The sequence below is a fragment of the Sphaerodactylus townsendi genome, linkage group LG13 (genome assembly GCF_021028975.2).
Source record: "Sphaerodactylus townsendi isolate TG3544 linkage group LG13, MPM_Stown_v2.3, whole genome shotgun sequence".
In the NCBI taxonomy this organism is placed as follows: Eukaryota; Metazoa; Chordata; class Lepidosauria; order Squamata; family Sphaerodactylidae; genus Sphaerodactylus; species Sphaerodactylus townsendi.
In genome coordinates this window covers 45218967-45239621 of record NC_059437.1, presented here as the reverse complement: position 1 = coordinate 45239621, position 20655 = coordinate 45218967, and the positions used below count along the sequence as shown (strand labels likewise).

Sequence of the window (20655 nt, the reverse complement as noted above, 5' to 3'; positions counted from 1 at the left end):
TGGGACTCAGCAGTCAAGCAAATCTCTCTCCGTGGCTGGTCGCTCTGGGGAGGGCTGATTTCTTGTGCTGTACTTTCTCAGAGAATTCCCCAGAACTGGTTGAGTTGGCTCCAAGACCACACTGGACAGCCAGCCTGGTATAGTGGTGGAGAGCAGGTGGACTCTAATCTGGAGAACCAGGATTGATTCCACACTCCTCCACCTGAGTGACAGAGGCTTATCTGGTGAACCAGAATGTGTTTCCCCCACTCCTAAATTTCTGCTGGATTACCTAGGGCCAGTCACAGGTCGTTCAGAACTCTCTCAGCCCCACCTACTTCACAAGGTGTCTCTTGTGGGGAGAGGAAGGGAAAGGAGTTTGCAAGCCCCTTTGAGTCTCCTTGCTGTAGAGAAAGGCGGGATATAAATCCAAACTCTTCCTCTTCTTCAGTTTGGATGTAAATGTTGTATTGGACCATGGTGGTTAAAAAATCCCTGGCTTTTATCAGTTAACGCCTGGTCTGAGAGTTCCACTTTTCTACTTAATCTGGATGTTCCCCCGGGGGAGGTGGCATTTACACCAGCCTCCCCCACCCCCTCACCCCCATGATAATGTTTTCAAGCCCCAGCTTCTGCACATTTTCCAACAGTAATTTCCACGCTGTTTCCTGCCTCAACCTACAGAGGGGGTTTTTACTAGAGAGCTAGTGGCTAGATAGGGACCTAGGGATTTGACACCTTTACTCTATCATGCTGGTTCTATCCCTTTGATGTTAGACTGATACTCTCAGGGACTTCCTTCCTTCCGGCTTCTTCCTCGACCCCTTCTCACCCACTTCTTCCTACCATGCCTAGAGAGAGGATGGATGCTCCTCGCATCCATCTCCATCCAGCTAGATTAAGATAGCATAGTGACTCTATCTACCTACCTTTCTATCCAGAATGGAGTTCACTAATAAATACTCTTTTTATTAGATAAGAAACTATAACTGACTCCGACTTTCTTTTGTGTAAGCTTGCCGCACATTGGGATTCATCACGCACACGCATGCACACGAGGTAAGGGCTTCTGCTGTGTTCTAGCCACCCGTGCCGCTCTGCTAACTACGATAAAGAGATAATCTCCAACTACCAGGAGCTCTTATCCCAACACCCCCGGGGGAGGTGGCATTTACACCAGCCTCCCCCACCCCCTCACCCCCATGATAATGTTTTCAAGCCCCAGCTTCTGCACATTTTCCAACAGTAATTTCCAGCTCGATCCTTTTACTAGAGTTCCAGGGAATTAAGTGCAATCCTTGCTGGAGATGCTGGAAGAAGCCAACCACCTCCAAAACACCCTAGAAATATGGGAGAAATTCAGAAACCACCTTCCACATAAATTGCTAAGGAGATGATTGCCAGACAAGTTTTTTTTAGGGAACTACAAAACTGGGTCTAATCACTTACAAATTACAAACAGCCTGCAGCAAAAAGGGAAGAAACATAATTGGAATTACGAGTCACCCCCCTGAGGTCGAATGGCAAACTCCACTCTCCTGGGCTGAGTCAGAGGGGGCGGGGGAAGAGATTTTCAGCTCACTTTCCCTGCCCCTCTTCTCACCAGAATCCACATGCAAAAGGTTGCACCCCAAACATTGCAGGGATTGGCATTTAAGGGCCACTGTTTCAACTGTGCAGTCATCTCCCTGCTAAGACGTAATCAGCAGGCTCAGTCCTGTGGAGTTAAGTTTCATGATCTGGGAAGCTAAATGGGGTTTACCCTGGTCAGCATTTGGATGGGAGACCACCAAGGCAGTCCAGGGCCTCTAAGCAGAGGCAGACAATGGCAAACCACCTCTGTAAGTCTCTTGCCTTGAAAACCCTATAAGGTCCACATTATTCAGCTGCAAATTGATGGCCAAAGAAACAAAAAAAGTTCAACTGCATACAGTGTGTTGCAGTGGTTAAGAGCAGGTGGATTCTAATCTGGGGAGTCAGGTTTGATTCCCCACTCCTCCACCTGAGTGACAGAGGCTTATCTGGTGAACCAGATGTGTTTCCACACTCCTACATTCCTGGTGGGTGACTTTGGGCTAGTCCAGGGGTAGGGAACCTGCGGCTCTCCAGATGTTCAGGAACTACAATTCCCATCAGCCTCTGTCAGCATGGCCAATTGGCCATGCTGGTAGGGGCTGATGGGAATTGTAGTTCCTGAACATCTGGAGAGCCGCAGGTTCCCTACCCCTGGGCTAGTCACAGTTCTCTCAGAACTCTCTCAGCCCCACCTACCTCACCAGGTGTCTGTTCTGGGGAGAGGAAGGGAAAGGAGCTTGGAAGCCACCTTGAGTCTCCTTACAGGAGAGAAAGGCAGGATGTAAATCCAAACTCTTCTTCTACTTCCAAATAGACATCCGGGATACGCTCACGCTCCCTTTTTATTCACCCCCTCCCCAAATGGGGCACTGCTGCAAACCGAGACATTTCTAAATGGATTTTCAAAGAGATACACAGGAGAGGAAATTAGAGCTGAAAAACAACAAAAATAGGAAAGCTGGTTTAGAAAATCTGCCCGGAGCTCCAAGACCATAATTTGGATGTGGCCTGGAGCCCCAGTTCTGGCTCGGGACTTTTGCACCATGCTTTGTAAGGGTCTGAGAAATGGCTGCCTAGCCCAGCACTCTAGAAACCCACAAGGGGCCCACGTGGTCCGATGGACACCTGTCTTTGATCGTCCCTGGCAGCTGGTCCTTAGAAGTCTATAATGCCTCTGAATATAGAAACTCTGTTTTTAGCTGTAACCGCTATTCTCTACGAATGTGCCTTCCTTCCTAAAGGGGAGGCATTTGCCACACCCTGCAGCCATGATTTTTGTTCTGAGCCCAATCTGACTGCTGTTGATTTACAAATCAAACAAACGCACTGTTATTAGAGTCTTCCTGTTTTATAATGCCTTTTTTTGGCTAATGTTGGTAGCTTCCAAAATTGAGGAATGTTAAGAGGAACTGAGGAATGTTAGGAGGAGGAATGTTGAGAGGAGAGCATTTTAAAAAATTAATTGCATCAATTTGTTGTGCATCCCTAGAAGAGATATTTAGGGTATTTATGTTACTTACTGATTTGTACAGTTACACTGGAGTCCAACAAGATTTTCAGGATTTGAGCTTTCAAGAATCAAAGCTCCCCCCTCAAATGGACCATGAGGGTTTCGACTCTCCAAAGCTTATATCCTCCAAAATCAAACTGGCCGCTAAGGTGTTACTGGACTCCAATTCAACTGTTCTATTGCAGACCAAAGCAGCTACCCACTGAAACTATCTTTATTGGTTTATGATACTTATTGATATCCACAGGAAATGTGGTGTGATGGATACAGCGTAGGACTACCATTTGGGAAACCCGGGTTCGACTCTCCAGTCTGCCACAAAAGTTTGCTGGTTGACCTTGTAGTGGAGGAGGGGGAAAGATGAGGATACAAATAATATGTAAAGTAATATTCTTTGCCTGAATTGTCTATTTATCTGAGTTTGGAAAAATCTAAAGCCAATTCCATCTTGGCAGAGCTGAAAAGAAGAAGCTGAAGCGAGCATAAAGCAATAAAAGCATGGCTTGAAACAATTAGTAAAGAAATAAAGTGGAGTTTTAACACAAGTGTAGAAAAACAGAGATGCGATTCAGCTGGTTCTTTGAACAGGATAAGGGGTTGTTTTCCAGCTGGAAGGGTTAGCAGCACTTGAGTTCAGCTGGAAATGCATGGATGTTGATTTATCAGAACTGCAAAGAGAATCTCTGTCTCTCCCTCCCTTTTTAATATCTACATGACAACCAGATTTCATTTCTCCACCTGCCGAATTTCACCCAACTGCTAGAAAACAAGTCAACCCAAACACAGGAAAGAGAAATGGTCACATCCAGCCTAAAATGGAAACTCCAACGATTTTGAAATGGAAACCTGCCTTTGATCACCATTTCCTGGAAATTTTGCATCACCAGATCGCTCTCTTTTGCACTGACCCAATCGGAGAATGGCAAAGTCTAACAAGGTCTTACGGGTAAGACTGTGGGAGCAACCTTCAGCAAGTCTACTCAGAAGTAAGTCCAGTTTTATTCAACGGGGCTTAATCCCAGAAAAGCATTTTAGGATTGCAGATCGTATCTCTTATGGGAACAAATGCATTCCCTTCTGACTAGCGCTAAGGGATTTTTAAAGAAGCCTTCCAGTATACTTACCGGTATCGTTTGTCATCCACAGGTACAAAGTCCATTAAAAGCATATAGTCAGCCATGGGGTCCATCCCAAAGATTTTCACCTGGAAAGTGGGGAACATGCGCCTGGAAAGTGGAAAGGGGAGAAATAGCACAGAGTATGAGATAAGCAACATACCAATTTCTGGTACATTCATTATCATACTTAATTGAAGCCCTGGATGTGTTTAAGGAGAAGTAGGGAACACTCATAAACAGGTCTGCTCAGAAGTAAGTGGGAATTGCTCTCAGGAAAATGTATTTAGGATTGCAGCTTTAGTTTTGCAGATCAAAAAATCCCCCCTCCCCCCCCCAAAACCTCACTGTGTTTTTCCAACATATATCTGTCCGTGGGCCATTAAAAATGTTTGAAAACAAACCACAAGATATGTGCCTTCTTGTCTGCACATGTGCCACTATTCAGAATCACCACTCTAATCCAGAACAGACAGCGTGGTGAAGTGGCTAAGAGCAGGTAGACTCTAACCTGAAGAATCAGGTTTGATTGCCCACTCCTCCACCTGAGCAGCAGACTCTAAGCTGGTGAACTGGATTTGTTTCCCGCTCCTCCGGCTGGGTGACCTTGGGCTAGTCGCACTTCGGGTCAGAACTCGCCAAGCCCCATCTATCTCACATGCAAAAGGCAGGCGAAGAGTTTGGATTTATACCCCACCTTTTGTAAGGAGCCTCAAAGTGGCTTGCAAACTCCTTCCCTTCCTCTTCCCACAAGTTCTGGCACCCCAACTCTCCCACTAATCAGGGAACTAAATTTTATTTTCCAAATGGCATCAATCATAGTAATGGGTTTGCAGCCTACCCTCCCCCAGCACAGTAAATAATACCCCTCCTATTCTGTATAAGGTGGAGAAGAGTGGAAAGCTGCAGTACTGCAGTCAAAGCTCTACTCAGAACGTCAGTTCGATCCCAAGAGAAGTCGGTTTCAGGTAGAAGAAAAAAGCTTGGATTTATACTTTGCTTTTCTCAACTGTAAGGAGTTTCAAAGCAGTTTACAAACTCATTTCCCCTTCCTTTCCCCACAACAGACACCTTGGGAGACCGATGGGGCTGAGAGAGTTCTGAGAGGACTGCGACACTAGCCCAAGGTCACCCAATAAGCTTCATAGGGAGGAGCAGTGGAATGACCTGGTACTTGAACAGGGGACAGCTTTTACCTTTATTCCCAGTACTTGTTTTCTGAACAGATGGCAGCTTCAGGGAGAAGCCGGGCAGGTGGGCAAGCACTGCAGGGCAGAGCATCGGAAGTCACTTGAAAATATGAAGGGTTGCTCTGGCTTCCTTTTGATCCCATGGCTTTTCCACCTTTAGGATCAACCTGGCATGTAGAAACCTAGCTGGGGAGGCAGCTGTAAATAGGGTGGAGATAAGGTGTCCGAGGAAGAGGTGGCAGAGACCTGTGGCGGTAAAGTGGACTGCATCACTTTAGCCACAGGTGATGGGGGCAGGAGGGGGGAGATCCTAAAGGAGAACATTCCAAGTCCAGAATTATCTGCAGACAGGAAAACAGCAAGGCAAGCCAGAGGCTGGGGCTACATGGCTCGCAACCTTTGCCAGTTTAATTTTTTAATGCAGAGGAACACTCCAGGCTGAAATCTACATAGTTCCCATCTGGAATGATGGGGTCCATTTTGCTCTGCATTCTCCTGGCACGTGTGAACCGGCCCTAAGTGAGCTGAAACCAGGTGGGGGCTTCTTGTTAAAATCGAAAGAACTGTTGTTGTTTTTTTAAATGATGGCAACCAAGATTGAGAGACTGTTCCTCCGACCGACCGCAATATAATGCTGGGTGTGTAAATCGGGTATGACTCAAATTTAAGGTTGTAATCATAGGTTTTAACATTTTGGGGGGGCGGCTATTCGTTTTTAACGATTTAAGAATCAAAACAAGGGAAAGGTTATTTTCAAGGCCACCAATCAAAGGCTGCCATCCGAAGCATTCGGTCCTTACTTAGAAGTAAGCCCCAAACTGAATCGGTGAGATTTACTTCGCACCCGACGCACGCGCAAATCAGTTGCGCCATAAATCTTTTGACTTAAACCGGTTCAGTCCTCCTGAAATAAATTGGCTTAAATCCAAGCGTAGCCAGCCTAGGCAGGCTCTGTAATGGGTTTGCGATGTGGCAGAAATGAACAGAAGAACCCAGAAACATTGTGTTACCCTATAACAAAATGATTCAGAAATAAGTTTGGAGTAAAAAGTTGGGATTGTAGACTATTTAGTCTCTTGCTCTATGCAGGTTCCTGGTACTTCTTTTTTTTAAAATCTTTCAGGCCCCTTCCGCACATGCAGAATAAGGCACTTTCAATCCACTTTCACAATTGTTTGCAAGTGGATTTTGTTATTCCGCACAGCTGCAAAGTGCATTGAAAGTAGATTGAAAGTGCATTATGAGTGGGAGGCTGAGAAGCACTTTGGAGTTGCTCCTTAACCAGCCAGGGAGAAAGTCGTGGCTTTCGCCAGTCACTTCTCCAGCGGCGGAATCGCTGGGTCACTTCAGCCAGGGCAGCGTAGGGAGCTGAAAGCTTTTCCTGGGCTGTGCCACGTCTGCTGCAGCTGGGCATCAGAACCACCAAAGCTTCCTTGCGTGTATGAAATTAGTGTATGTCACGAAGGGCCCGATCCACCACCTCTCCCTTTTTGTGTAGTGTGCTTTTTGTCAAGAGACACCAGTGTAACATGCAAACTCTAGTGGACACAAGTGGTGGCCATTGGGTTCGCTGTGGATATAAACCCAGCCTGGGCTCCAGGCATTTCAGACATTGTCCACCAGGTCACCACTCAAAATAAGAGGGCAGCTTCCCAGTTTGGGAGCAACCCGCCTGTCCCCAAAAAAGGACCCCCATTGAGGACTGTGGTTTACAGGACTGCGCTGCCCTCTGCAAGCGTAGCTTCTACACCACATAACATGTCATGGCCAAATGCTTACGCCTTGTTTCAGTCCTCTTGTAGAATTCTGCCTGCTTTCAGATTTCTTTGCACTGTTCCTCGGGTGTCCCATCCCGTGGATTGGATTTATACATTTATAACTCGTTATAAATATGCTGTGCGGAAACCACTTTCCACTCTGTAATCCGCCTTGAGTTTTGGGAAGAAAGGTGGAGTGCAAAGAACATAAATAGAACAAATAAACATTTGCTGTCCAGGCTCAAAACCCCAAATGGAGTCAGTCACACTTTAAATCCACTGGGGTGAGTCGGCTTAGAAGGAGGTGGCTCCTTTAGGATCGTGCTGTAAAGACCTTGGCGCAGCAGGTGTGTATGAGAGGAAATCTAAGGACAAGTACCCACTGTAACCACTGGGAATGACTGCCGAGAAGCAGGCTGGGGGGAGGGGGCAGAAAGAAACTTTGCTTGCCTGCAAGAGGCTGTCGTAATGGCCAAACAAGGTTATCAGAGGGCCCAGAACAAGCACAAAAACCCAAACCACAATCCCCACCTTTCGCGAACTTTCAAGCGCTCCAGAACTGGGTGTTAAAGAATAATATATATTTAAAGATAAGTGGGGGAAGAACAAGATGTTTCAGGTCTCAGTTTGAAAGGCTTTTTCTCGCCAACATCCCTCTCCTCCACTCTGGGGCTCAAGTAGATGCGCATTAGGTGGATTGTGGCATTTAAAAAAAATGTTATTATGGGGGTCACTGGGCTATTGGCTGTGAGCTTTTCCCCTAGATTTCCAGGCGAGGGTTCTTCCAGAGTCTGCAGCTGCCCGGATTGTTGTTCCCTGACCTGAAGCTGCATCTGGGGCTGGTTTGCCTAAGGCCCCTTCCGCACATGCAGAATAATGCACTTTCGATTCACTTTCAATGCACTTTGCAGCTGGATTTTACTGTGCAGAATAGCACAATCCACTTGCAAACTATTGTGAAAGTGGATTGAAAGTGCATTATTCCACACGTGCAGAAAGGGCCCAAGAGATGCGCCCTGTTCAGGGGAAGCTGAGCCGCTCAGAGACCAGAAAGAGAAGCTCCCCCTCCCCCAAAAAAGTAGAAGACTGGTAAGTGCCCGCTTTGGAAGGCCAAGGAAAGCTTGGCCTGGCTTTAGCAGGCAGCTGTTCTCAGCAGGGTGTTCCATGACCTCTAATGCTTCCTCGCTCTGCACCAGAACACCACTCTGTGTGTGTGTGTAAGAGAGAGACAGAGAAAGTGTGTGTGTGTGTGTGTGTGTGTTTGCCCATGCCCCTCTGTATTGAGAAGTTTAACCCTCGAGGATACATCTAATCCACTATTTTTAGCTCAGTCCCAACAGTCCTCATTATCATCACCTTGCTTAAGTGCTTTGTGAATAATAATTTTTGTGCATTTATGTTTTAGGATGCATAGCCCACTGTTTCTCCCCAAAAGGCACCCCAAAGGTTGCTCTAGGATTCGATTCACAATGCAGGACCCGGCCGGATTGCATTTGGCTGCCTCTGTCTGAAAGCAGGTTTACTCGAAATCTTCCCCGGGACATCTTCTGAACTTAAAAAAAATACACTTATGGTCGTGGGCTTCGTGGTCAGTGCATTAGATTGGGAAGCGGGGTCTAAACCAAAACGGAGCTTCCAATCCAACCTCCCCTCCCCCAACACAAAGAGGGTGGAAGAGTCCTTAGGGACTCCCCCTAAGAAAATCAGTCCAAAATAAATCTGGAAAGTTTTTGTTGTTAAATGCCTAGTGCTTGACATTTCTCCCCCTGTGAGTTTCCAGCCCTGCCAGGGTCCAGAATAAACAATAGCAGATCTGGCACTGGATAGCAGATCTGGCCCACGCAAACAATAGCAGATCTGGCCCACGCAAACTTCGGCTACTTTCTGGGGGACCCAAATAACCCCCCTTCCCACACCCAGTTTTGCTGCAGCAGACTGGAGCGGCTGCTACAATCACAGACTCATCCCCCCCCCCCGCCGCCCCCAGGAATAATATGCCCACCCGCCTGTTACTGTGACTGTCGCGTTGCCCTCCCCTCTAACTCGGGAAGGCAGAAATGGCTGCTCTCTTGTTTCACCAGGACTTTATCTCCGGGAGGCCGAGAAACGATCCTTTCGATTTGCCTTTCCCCCCCTCCCCCACCCGGCTTGCAAAGCTGCGATCGTGAGTGTGGAACCCCATTCCATACAGGAGGGTTTATCCGCCAGGTAAATACGGCTGAGATCAGGTCTGTCCAGGATCAGAAAGCAACAGGAAAAACTTTTCCTCCGCACCGAGCGAGTTCCTGGCGCAAATAGAGGCCTCCAATAAGGCCAGACATTGAAGCCTCCCTGTTTGCTGTGAGCTCATGTCGAAGGTCTCGCAGTTGAAGAAGTTCGGCTCAGTTCCTCCCCCTCCCAAAAAATTCATAGGGGAGAAAAGGAGTATCCTCTCCCAAGACTCCACTTTGCACGGCACCGCAAACGAAGAGTAAAGATCCCCACGCACCGGGCTGGGGTTTTGCAACCCCCGGAATGCGGCCATCGGGGAGAGAGGCGAAGCTCAGCGCTCCGCGTAGTAGCGGGTTTGGTGGGTTTGCAAAAGTCCGTCCCAAATCAAGGCCTGCCGGAGGGGAAGTCTGCCCGGTGGATCGCAAAAAGCAAAAAGCACGGCCTCGATTTTGACCAAGCGCCAGGCTCGATCTGGTGCGCAGTTATTCCAAAGCAACGGCAGAACACCCTGCAGGACTGCGCGGCAGGACGGCCCGGGGACACTAACGGGGACTTTTTAAATGGCGAATTTAGGGCTGCATGGCATGCCCCCCCCCCGTCCAAAAAGGTGTGCCTGCATTTAGTACGCCTGCAGAGGTGCGCCCGGCGAAGATAACATTATGCCCCAGTTTGCGAATCTTTATGCACTAAAAGCCAGCTGTGTGCAAACGGGTGGATCACGGATCTACAGTCAATATTTCGCGTCAGACCATCCGGGATAAACTGCCTCGAAAATACCAGCAGAGCACAATAGTTTATCCGCATTTGGCTGGTGGGGGGGGGGGGGGCGTTATTTCCCAAGGTCATATCCAAAGCCCGGAAAACCCACCAGAACCAGTCATATCCAAAGCTTTGGGGAACCAGCCCACGTGGAGAATTTAGAACCTAAGAATTTGCAATGCCCAGTGCTAAGAAACCACACCCAGCCACAACTCAGCCGTGCGCCCTGCCCGCGATCCGATCCACGAAAGTTTTAAGCCCTCTGGAAGTCTTTGGTACCGATAAGGTTCATTGGTTTTATCTAGGGCTCATTCCGCACACGCAGAATAATGCACTTTCAAACTACTTTCAGTGCTCTTTGAAGCTGTGCGGAACAGCAAAACCCACTTGCAAACAGTTGTGAAAGTGGTTTGAAAACACATTATTTTGCGTGTGCGGAAGGGGCCTAGGTTCATCGGGAATAAGGTTTGATGGCATTTCCCTTGGTACCGCGTAACAGTCAGGAAGCCACCAAGGGGAAAAAATATTATGGGATCGTCTTGATATTAGAAGGAAAATCCGTGCAGAAGGATGGCAATCATTGATTGTTTCTCTCGGTTAAAAAGAAACAAACAAAAATTCTGCTTTGCGCCGGGGCAAATCGCAAGGTTTAAAAGCACAGATTTACAGTCTGGTGCAGACACAAAGAGCACGCGCCCGTTTTTTTAAATACATTTTTTTGCAAGCTAAAAACAGTTTTACATTTTAAAAACTCTGTGCCGGAAGAATGAGAGGATTTATTCTGCCGTGAGGGGTATTAACTAGAAAAGGGGAAAGACTCAGCCCGGAAAACCCACCACGAGCAGTGAAAGTCTCACTTCCCAGTTGGAGATAAAATACTCCCCCCCCCTTTTTTTTCCCCACCAGCGTAAACATTTGCCTTCTGAATAAGGTCTGGCTATTTCTTCCCTCCCCCAAGAATAAAAAGCACACCCCCCCACATACACACAAAACGCAGAGCTTGTCCTCAAATAAACACAGATGACTAAAAGCAGATTATTGTGAAAATTTGAGGGCGGGGGATCTTCCTATATTCCTCGAAAACAGGCCTATAAAAACGTTTCCAGCTTTCCCCGAAGGGAATTCGATTTCATTCTTTACAGGATATATATATTTCACAAGGGCCAGCGGGAACAGAAATCCTAATTTACTGCCTGGCACCGCGGGAAAGAGTGAAAGCACAAAACGGTTTGGGGAAACCACATTTTACAAGACGGCAAACTTTAAGTCCGAACCGGGCCAAGTCCAAACTTGAAAGCGGACTGGGGGGGGGGGGGGGGAAGAGTTCATTTATAACGATTGCAACTTGTTATAAACGTGCTGCACGGAATCCAGGGCGGAATGGAGAAGGGCGATATTAGAAGAGGACCAGGTTAAGGGAACGGAGGCCCAAATCCTAGGGTCTGCCGAGAAACAGCCTAAATTGGAGGGATTTGAAGCTTTCCCCTTCGCAAAGTCGACGTCTTGGAGACCTTTCTAGGGCAAACCACCGCGCTAGCCAGTTATTCCGCCCGATTCGCAGATCTCAGGAATGTTTACTGGGAAATCAGTTCCCAAGGAAATAAGTTCCAACGCTTTGCAACAGTCAAGTGAAAAGACAAAAGGGGATTTGCGATTGCTAGTTCCACGAGAAAGTGGTGTGTGTGGTTCGTGTTTGTGTGTTTAGGAGGGGTCCTAGCTGGTGTCTTTTATTGCATTCAGGAGACCACCGAGGCCCCCAGCCAAAAGACCTCAGGGGGGAAAAAAATGCACGCGCCCCGGAATGAGTGATTTACAGGTCATTTACACGAAGCGCAAACCGGTTTAAGGACGGGGCTTTCGGGAAAATGGGGTGGGGGACCGACATAGTAGGGGAAGAGGGGAATTTTTTAAAAATGCAGATCGAGTGTAGGGGGAGTGGTGAGAGGAGAGGAACCTCTCTTTTTTGAAGGCTGAGGAGGATTTACACACACACACGCACTCCCTCTTCGAACTGGTTTCCAGTTTGTAATTTATCGCCGCCGCCGTCATGTTAACAACCGTAATTCACGCCTAGCTTGAACTTTCCTGGTTTCCCCGCCGTAATTTCTAGGAAACGTCTCGTGTGCACCGACTTTATTCAACGTGGTCTTAATTTAGGAAAGAGGGTTTTAAAACCACAAACAAAGGAACTCGGCAACTTTGGCGCTGTGCGGGGAGTCGAACAGTCTGTGGGTTTGATCCCCCCCCCCCCCATCAAAGGAGAACCACGAATCGAGGGTGAAGCTGATCCTTTTGGAGAAGCGTTGATTGAGACGCTTCTGTATCGATTAATTATTAATAGCTCCACTAATAAAGCCCCCCCCCAGGCAAATAGGCGAGGGGGGGGGAGAGGACCGGACAACCAGCGGCCCACTGGAGAGCGCGAAGAATAACCCCCGGGGAACAGACGGTTGGGATTGGTTCGACCCCCCTACCTGACGGGGAAATCCGAATTCCTCCCCCCACCCCAGTAATCTGGACACGGATCCGAAGGCCCCACCAGCCAGGCCCCTTGCGACATGCAGGATACCGCACTGCCATTACTTTCGCAAGTGGATCGTGCTATTCCGCACAGTAAAACCGCACAGTAAAAGTGCATGGAAAGTGGATTCAAAGTGCATTATTCTGCATGTGCGGAAGGAGGTTCTTTCAGGGGGCTTCGACATCTCGGTTCAGCTGAGCTTCCATCCCCCTCCCCGTTAAGCCGAAAGCATAGGTGGGACTCCTGTCCAGGCCCAGAAAGCTTCAAGCCCGCAGCCTCCCAGCGAAAGCAGCCGGCCTGGCTCGAAAGCGCTGGCCCTAAGCGAGGGGAGGAAGCGCCGCGGGGATCCGGACCGGCAGGCAGCAGGCCCGCCAGAAAAGGACCCAAAGGACATGGGGGGGGGGTTGCATGCCGGTGGTCCCAGAAAACGCACGACAGGGCTGGGAAAGGGTCTGCTTTGCTTTGCCTGATTTTCAAGCGCGGGGCGTGATTTTCCCTGATTCTCCCCCCCCCCCCAACCCGTGGGGTTTACAACAACCTCAGCCCCGGACAGGAGGAAACCCAGAAACCCACTCGGGGGAGCGACGGGTGGGGAGGCGGCGAGGCACAGCCTCTGGCGCCCAGAAAGAAGGGCCGACAGAACGGGGGCGCGAAGAAGCCCACTCTCGGGGCGCCCGGAACCCTCCAGCCGGCCTCTCCAGCGCAAGGTGGCTGCGGGGACCGGAGGCCTCCAAGCCCCCCACCCCCCACCCCCGACGGGGCCCAAGACGGTTTTGCTGCTGCTGTTAATTTCCCCGTTTTGTTCCCCCCCTGCTCGGGACTGACCGTGCAGTGGAGGCGCGAGCGGCCTTCGGGGAGCCCCGGGTGGCCTGTCGAGGGGGGTCCTGCGGAAGCCTCCCGGGGCCAGGCTGGGGAGGGCCTCTGGCTGGCCGTGGAGACGGCGGGGGGGGGGGGGATTCTGAGCAGACCGGCTTAGGAGAGATCTGCCTCCCAGTCCTTCAGGGGCCCAATCCGGCCCAGTGGCCCCTGGCAAAGGCCCTCTCTCTAGCCCTCACCCCCCAGGGAGTGGAGCTTTGGGGGTGGGGGGGGAGGGGAGGGGGTGCCGGGCGCTCAGACTGACCTGCCGGCCTTGGTGACGATCATCTCGGTGCCCAGCTGGTTGAACTCGTCCCAGAGCGCCTTCATCTCCAGCTGCACGCTCACGTTGGCCACCTTGGCGTTCTTCTTCACCGCCGCCTTGGCCGAAGAAGGCGCCGAGCTGCCGCCCCCCGCCCCTTCGGGGGTCTCGGAGCCGGGCGCCGGAGGAGGGTTGGAGCCGGAGCCGGCGAAGGGGTAGCCGTGCTGCTGCTGCTGCTGCGAAGGAGGCTGCTGCTGCTGCTGCTGCTGCTGGTGCGCCTGCTGGTGCTGCTGCTGCTGGGCGGCGCAGGGCTCGTAGTGGGGCTGCGGCTGGGGGGGCTCATGGTGGCCGTAGGCGGCGGCGGCGGCGGGCTGGGCGGGCGAGGGGGGCGCCAGGTGCGGGTAGGCGGCCGAGGCGTTGAGGCTGCTCAGGCTGTTGGCCGCGAAGGCTGCGACGTCGCAGAAGTGCGAGAGCTGCGTCAGCCACGGGCTCGAGATGGCCGAAATCATGCCCGGCTCCTGCCCTGCCCTGCCCTGCCCGCCCCGGCGCCCGCCCGCCCGCCGGCAGCTCTGCGCCCGAACCCCGCCGGCCCGCAGACACTTATAGCCCCCCGCGCCTCCTCGCGCACCACAAGGGCGCCCACAGGCAGCCAGGCGGGCAGGCAGGCGGGCGGGCGGGCGGGGAAGGAGGGAGGGAGGGGGCTCTCCGCGGGGAGCGCGCCTGCGCCGCAACCCCGGGCGCTGCCCTCCCTCCTGCAAGCCCGGCCCAAGCAGCGGGCGCGCGCCCAGACGGGGAGGAGGGGGCGCGCGGGGGGTCTTTGGCGCTCAGGCGGGATCCTAGCTCCGCTCGCTCCCCCCCGCCCGCTGCAGGCGCCTGGAGCCCTCTCAGGCGGCGCGCCCTCCTCAGCCTCGCCTTCCTCTCCGCGCGCGCTCCAGCGCCAGCCTCGCCTCTCCGGCTCCCCCGCCTGTCTGTCTGTCTGTCTGTCAGCCTCCTCCTTCTGGAGCGCGCGCGCGCGGCAGGCCCGGCCCAGCGGGGGCGCTTTCTGGCCCCGCCCTCCCCGTCGGGAAGCCGTGAGGGGCGCGGGCCGGGCTGCTGCCTCCTGGCGCGGCTCCTTTGGGCCGCCCGCCCGCCGCTTCCCTCCGCGGCGCTCCGGCAACAGGGAAGTCGAGCACGCCGGCCTCGGCTGGCCCCGCGGAAGAAGCCGAGCAGGAATGATTGGCGGGAGGTCCTCCCCCCGCCCCCGTGTCCAGCCCAGGCCTTTCCTGGACTCGCACTCGCCCCCTCCCCCCCCCTCCGAGAAGGAAGAGGCACAGCTCGGCCGGGCGCCTCTGTCGCGCTCTCCCCCTCTTCCCCCACCTCCGCTTTCTCCTCTGTCCGGATCCGGGATCCAACTGTACCGGATCCCGCCCGGGAGAGCTCCGATCCCCAGCGCTCTTAAGCCGCTCCCGGGAGACGCGACCCTTCTTCGGAGGAGTCCGGCGGGCACTGGAAAGGTGCCGCACTCCCGGCCCCTTGAATCGGGCCCACTTCCCAGTTGCTCGGCGGACCTTGCGAGCGCCGGAGGACCCAGCAGACCCGAAACGACTGGCGCTGGGGGAGCCATCCGCCGGGCTTGGCGCTGCGGACAGTCCGGGTCCGGGGCGATCTTTGCCGGCGATCCTCAGCACGCGGGGGTGGGGGGGTAGTCCGTTTTCCCCGAAAGGCCGGATCCTGCGCGAGTTCCCTTTGCCCAGATCCACTGGCCAGGGAGGAACGCGAAGAGCTTCCCTTTGTCAGCCTGGCTGGAGCAAACGACTCCCGGGCCGGCCTTCTTCGAATTTGGACACGGACCGGTTGGGCTGGGCGCGATCCTCTTTCCCGAGATCCGTCGGGATCCCAACGGGTTGCGTGTGTTTCTGCTGCGGAGCTCTGAGCAATGAAACCCCTTAAGCTTCTATCGCTATGGCACGCTTCTCTGGGGAGGAATCTGGTGGATTCCACGGGGCAGGGGCGCTAGAAATACGCGCCCGGTCTTTCCTACCTTTCCCCCGAATTAAAACAAAGCCAAAAAAAAAAAGGCAATGGAAATGAACGCTGCCTGTTATTTTAAAAATGTACCCTCTGAACAGTGCCCTGAGTTGCTTGCAAACGTGGGCAGCCGAGCAGGGAGCCTTCTCTAATAGGCTGATTCCTCATGGGCCAAAAACAGCAGTGTGAAAACAGTGTAAAAGGGTTTAAAATGATGTAAAAGAGTTTACACCGTTTTCACACTGCCGTTTTTTGCCCATGAGGAATCTGCCTAAGTTTGGCAACCTGCGCAGCTTCGAGGTCTCTTCTTGGAGACCAGTAGAAGTGAATGGGATTCCCTCCGAAAGACATCCAGCCGATTTGGTCTTATTCTACTTTGCCTCTTATTCCCTTGGCGTTCTCGCATCTGGGAAGAGGCCTCCTTGTCTGTCCAAAACCTAGGACCCCTTCCGCACATGCAGAATAATGCACTTTCAGTCCACTTTCACAATTGTTTGCAAGTGGATCTTGCTATTCCGTACAGTAAAATCCAGCTGCAAAGTGGACCTGCCGGCAAAGTGGATTGAAAGTGCATTATTCTGCGCGTGCGGAAGGGGCCTGGGAATGACAATGTGACTGTATTTAATGCGCTCTTCCATCACTCGCCTCAACCTGAGAGGTTACCTACAGAATTTTACTATTCATGACATTATACCATACATAATTGCCTCTCTATATGATTACTCTTAGGTGACTCAAATACCCTGACCTGTCAATTTCACCCCCAGAACTTTGATTTAACCCCAGATGCGGTTAGAAGCAAGTTGAGACGGGTGAAATTCCGATATACATGTAGCAGATATCCGGTCCTGCATCCTTAACTGTTTTAAAATCCACTTTACAACGCGCCCTAAAATAGAACTAACTCCGAAGTAAGGTTAGGAGCTTACAAGCACACGATCATTTTTCGCTCTGAACTATTCTATAATGCAAGGCTATCCTTTTATTCTAACTTAACTGTAGGCAACCTTGCGCTCCCCCCATGCTTTGGTGCCCTGGAGCGGAGGGCTTTGCGCACGGAGCGCAGAGAGGAAACGCGCACCGGGGCGGATTCGGGGTCCGGGGTGGCGCTCCCCAACCCAAACTGAAACTAACCATCTCGAGTTCCGTTCATCTCGCCCGAGCGCATTCAAGCTCCTGCGCACATCGGTGGCGTTCACACGGCCCGGCTGTGCAGCCACCACTAGGTGTGTTTCCTCGGAAGTAAGCCTCGCTTTCTTCCAGGGGGTTGACTCCCCCGTCAGCGTGCCTAGGAGGGCTTAACTGAGTGCTGGATCGTGCCTCGCCCGGCTGTCTCGGCGGAGAAGGCTCCGCTTCCTCCCGCTCCCCAAACGCGGTTCTTGCTGCGCTGTCATCCTCCGTGCCTCTCTCTGGGCCACCTCGGTGACTGATGGCGACCCGGCCGCGGCACAAGGATCGCGTGGAGCGGCTGCGGTTTCGGGAGAGCCTTCCGGGCCCCGCTGGCCCAGGCGCCCCGGAGGCCAAACGGAGTGGCGCTTTGCTGGGAAGCTACGGAAACCGTCCTAGGACAGGCGAGTGACTCCAAATTCCGTCGACGTGGCCTCGGGGCCGCCCGCTCGCCTTTGCCCGGGGGATCTGACCCCTCCGCCGCCGGACCCGGCTCCTCGGAAGGAAAACCCCCTGGTCGCCTGCCTGGCAGCCGGCCTCCTCCAGTTGAGGAACTCTCTTTCGCCTGCAGCGTGCTGAGGATCGCCGAGCAAAAGGTGGCCCCCGCGTTTCCCCCAAGCAGGTTTGGAGAGGTGGGGAAGGCCCGGGAAGGAACCGCGGCGGGCTGGGAGAAAGGGGGGGCGGGGGCGACGCCTCAGCCCCCTGCCCGGGATCGGGGCTCCCCGGGGGTGGAGAAAGCAGCCCCGGCTGGCCCTCCCTCGCTCCCTCCCTCCCCGACGGCCGCTTCCTTGGCTTACCTTCCATGTCCCTGGTGACGGCGCTGAAATGCATCCTCCTGCGGGCAGCGGCGGCGAGGGCGGCGGGGCTGTAGGGCTTGGGCAGACCCCCGTGGGCGCTCAGCTGGGCGTCCAGCGCCGCGAAGGGCCCCCCGGGCTGCTGCTGCGGCTCCCGGTCCGGCTGACCGGCGGCTGCAATGAGAGAGGCGATCCTGAAGGCGCTGGCCTTGGGCGACAGCGGGCTGCCCTCGTCCATAGAGCACAGCCCGGCCCGGCCGGCCCCAGCCCGCAGCTCAGCGCGCCACGGCGGGCGGGCGGGCGGGCGGGCGGGAGGGCAGGCGGGGCCCCCGGCGGGAGGGCGCAGCGGCGCGGGACGCTTCCCCGCGACTGCCCTCCGCCCGGGCCGGCCCTTCCCCCTCCCCGGGCCGCTCCCGCCCAGCTGGAGGAAAACCTCTCCGGGCGAGGCGAGCCCCGTCCGGGCCGCCCCGTCTCACCAGCGCTTCCCTCCTCCGCCTCCTCCGCCCACCGCCTCCTTCCCCCCGTCGGCGATTTATTTATTAGTCGCTGCCTTCTCTCCACCCCACCCCGTTTATCCTCCTGCTTGACTTGTCCTCCCACTCCGCTCTCCGGCCCCCTTCTGCTGACCCCCCCTCCCGACGGCCACATTTCCTTGCAATGCAAGCGAGTGGCTCCTTCCAAAACACTTCCCCCCCCCCCCATACACACACTGCGGTTTTAAGCCCCTGAGAAAGGCTGAGGGCACCTGGACCGAAGAAGAAGAAGGAGAGAAGAAGAAGAGTTTGAATGTATACCCCTCCCCTTCTCTCCTGTAAGGAGACTCAAAGGGACTTACAGACTCCTTCCCCCCCCCCCAACAACAACAAACACCCTGTGAGGTGCGTGGGGCTGAGAGAGCTCTGAAGAACTGTGACTAGCCCAAGGTCACCCAGAATGGCATGTGTCGGAGTGCACAAGCTAATCTGGTTCACCAGATAAGCCTCCATGGCCCAAGTGGCAGAGTGTGGAATCAAACCCGGTTGTCCAGATTAGAGTGCACCTGCTCTTAACCACTGCTGCTCCCAACACCCTGAGGCACTGAAGATTTCGAAAAGGACCTGTGGAGAGAGCAGGAGGGCGTCCCCACCTCCCTGGGCCGAGGGAAGCCTAGAATTGGAGCGGGGAGGAGCGCTAAATTCTGCTGTTAGATTCCAATCCAGGGGCACCTAGAGACCATTCAAACTTTCAGGGTATGAGCTATCGAGTGTCAAAATTTCTCTCCATGGCCGTCCTCAAGGGGAGTCCAGGGCAGGACAGCTGGAGTCGAGTCCATTTCCCTGAACCGCTTCTTGGTCCCTAAAGTGCTCCCGGACCCCACTCCAGATGCAGCCCCCCAGACCAGGGCGGCCACCCTCTTCTGACACTCAGTCGAGAAGAAGCAGCAGCCCAGCGGGGAAAGGAAAGCCCGGGAGATTCTCTGTGGCCCAAATGTTAAGGTCCGGATTCCGGAAAGAGGTCGAAGCAGCCCCTTTGGGAAGAGCCTATAAGGAAAGTTTCTTTATGTTTTATGTATTGTCGAAGGCTTTCAGGGCCGGAATCACTGGAGTGTTTTGGGGTTTCCAGTAGCATTTTCTCCTGAAGTTTTGCCTGCATCTGTGACTGGCATCAGGAGAAAATGCTACTGGAACACGGCCATACAGCCCAGAAAACCCACAACACTTCCTTATGTTTTGTTCGTGTGTTTGTTTTTAAACAGTGTGGTCCGGACCTTTTCTGGGCCACCCCTCTTCCCAATCCTATGAAGCCCCCTCTCCTTCAAAGCAAACGAGTGGGCAGATTAAATTAAATTCCCACTGACTTGAGGGCAGAAGTTAAAGATGTCTGATTCTGCAGCCTACAATTTATGATATTTTTCATCATCTATTCACCACCCCCACCCCCAATACGCCCACAGCCTCTACCGATATTCCTTGGATCCAGGAGAGAGAGAAAGGAAGGAAGGGAGGAGGGAGGGAGGGAGGGAGGGAGGGAGGGAAGGAAGGAAGGAAGGAAGAGAAGAAAGAAAAGAGAAGGAAAGTGCACAAAATATATTTGGGACAGAAAAAGGGTGTTAAAAATCATAGATAAAATAGCGTGTGGGCCAGAGAACACAGATCTGTCAAGAAGAGTTTTCATCAAGCATAGATTTCTTGCCAGACGGAGAAAGCAGAGATGCTTATTTCAGCTGTGGGTTCTGCATCGTCTGTCTGTCTGTCTGTCTGTCTGTCTGTCTGTCTGTCTGTCTGTCTGTCTGTCTGTCTGTCTGTCTGTCTCTCTCTCTCTCTCTCTCTCTCTCTCTCTCTCTCGCGCGCGCGCGCATCAACAAAACCCCCCCCCCCCCCCTTCCTAGGTCTTAATGTGTTTTCTGGCACCCCTGAATGGAAGGTTCTTGCCGGCAGGCCGAGTCTGGCCTTCTCCGCCGGGCGAGCCAGACATATAAATCTGCTTAATTGGCAGTCACCTGGAAAGTCATCCTCCAAACGCCTTCACCTTTCTCAGCTGCAACGTTAGAAGGCCAGCCGGCGAAACAGGATCGCTTTTCATGGCTCAGCCAGACGTGGGGCTTGTGCAACGCGATACTCGGGCTACATCAACCCCTTGGAAAGGGCTGGAAAGGGAGGGGGAAGCAGAGATGGCCGAACTTGCTCACTCTCCTCCCCCCCTCCTCCTCGCATTAGACCTCACAGAGTCAAAGTTGCCCCAAAGGGCCAGCTCAAACTCTTTCCCAGGCCCGGAAAGGGGGGGGGGTCGCTCTCCCAACTCAAAGGGCAGCAGAAAAGAGCTTAAAACGAAGGAAGGAAGGTCGAGAAGGAGATTTAAGTGTATTGTCGAAGGCTTTCCGCACAGCGTATTTATGACGAGTTGCAGTCGTTATATATGAACTCGGTTCATTTATAACTATTGCAGCACTTCATAAATATGCAGTGCAGAATCA

The 20655-nt window shown here is 53.2% G+C and overlaps 1 protein-coding gene across 4 annotated transcripts in view; it reads right to left on the bottom strand.

Annotated features, from left to right (window-relative positions):
- The window catches only part of TBX1 (T-box transcription factor 1), a 63483-nt gene that overhangs the window by 28277 nt on the left and 14551 nt on the right, over positions 1-20655 (bottom strand). For 2 of the 4 annotated variants that reach the window (XR_007246033.1, XM_048514456.1), the window contains exons 1-3: positions 17706-18075; positions 13738-14182; positions 4189-4290 (exon numbers count right to left, since the gene is read on the bottom strand). Coding sequence is in view for 3 of the 4 variants with exons in the window: in XM_048514456.1 (XP_048370413.1) it covers positions 4189-4290; positions 13738-14182; positions 17706-17940 (782 nt within the window). In the remaining variant the exon portion in view is untranslated. Of the gene's footprint in view, positions 1-4188; positions 4291-13737; positions 14662-17705; positions 18076-20655 lie in introns of those variants that run through there. The other 2 variants (XM_048514458.1, XM_048514457.1) reach the window with 2 other exon arrangements.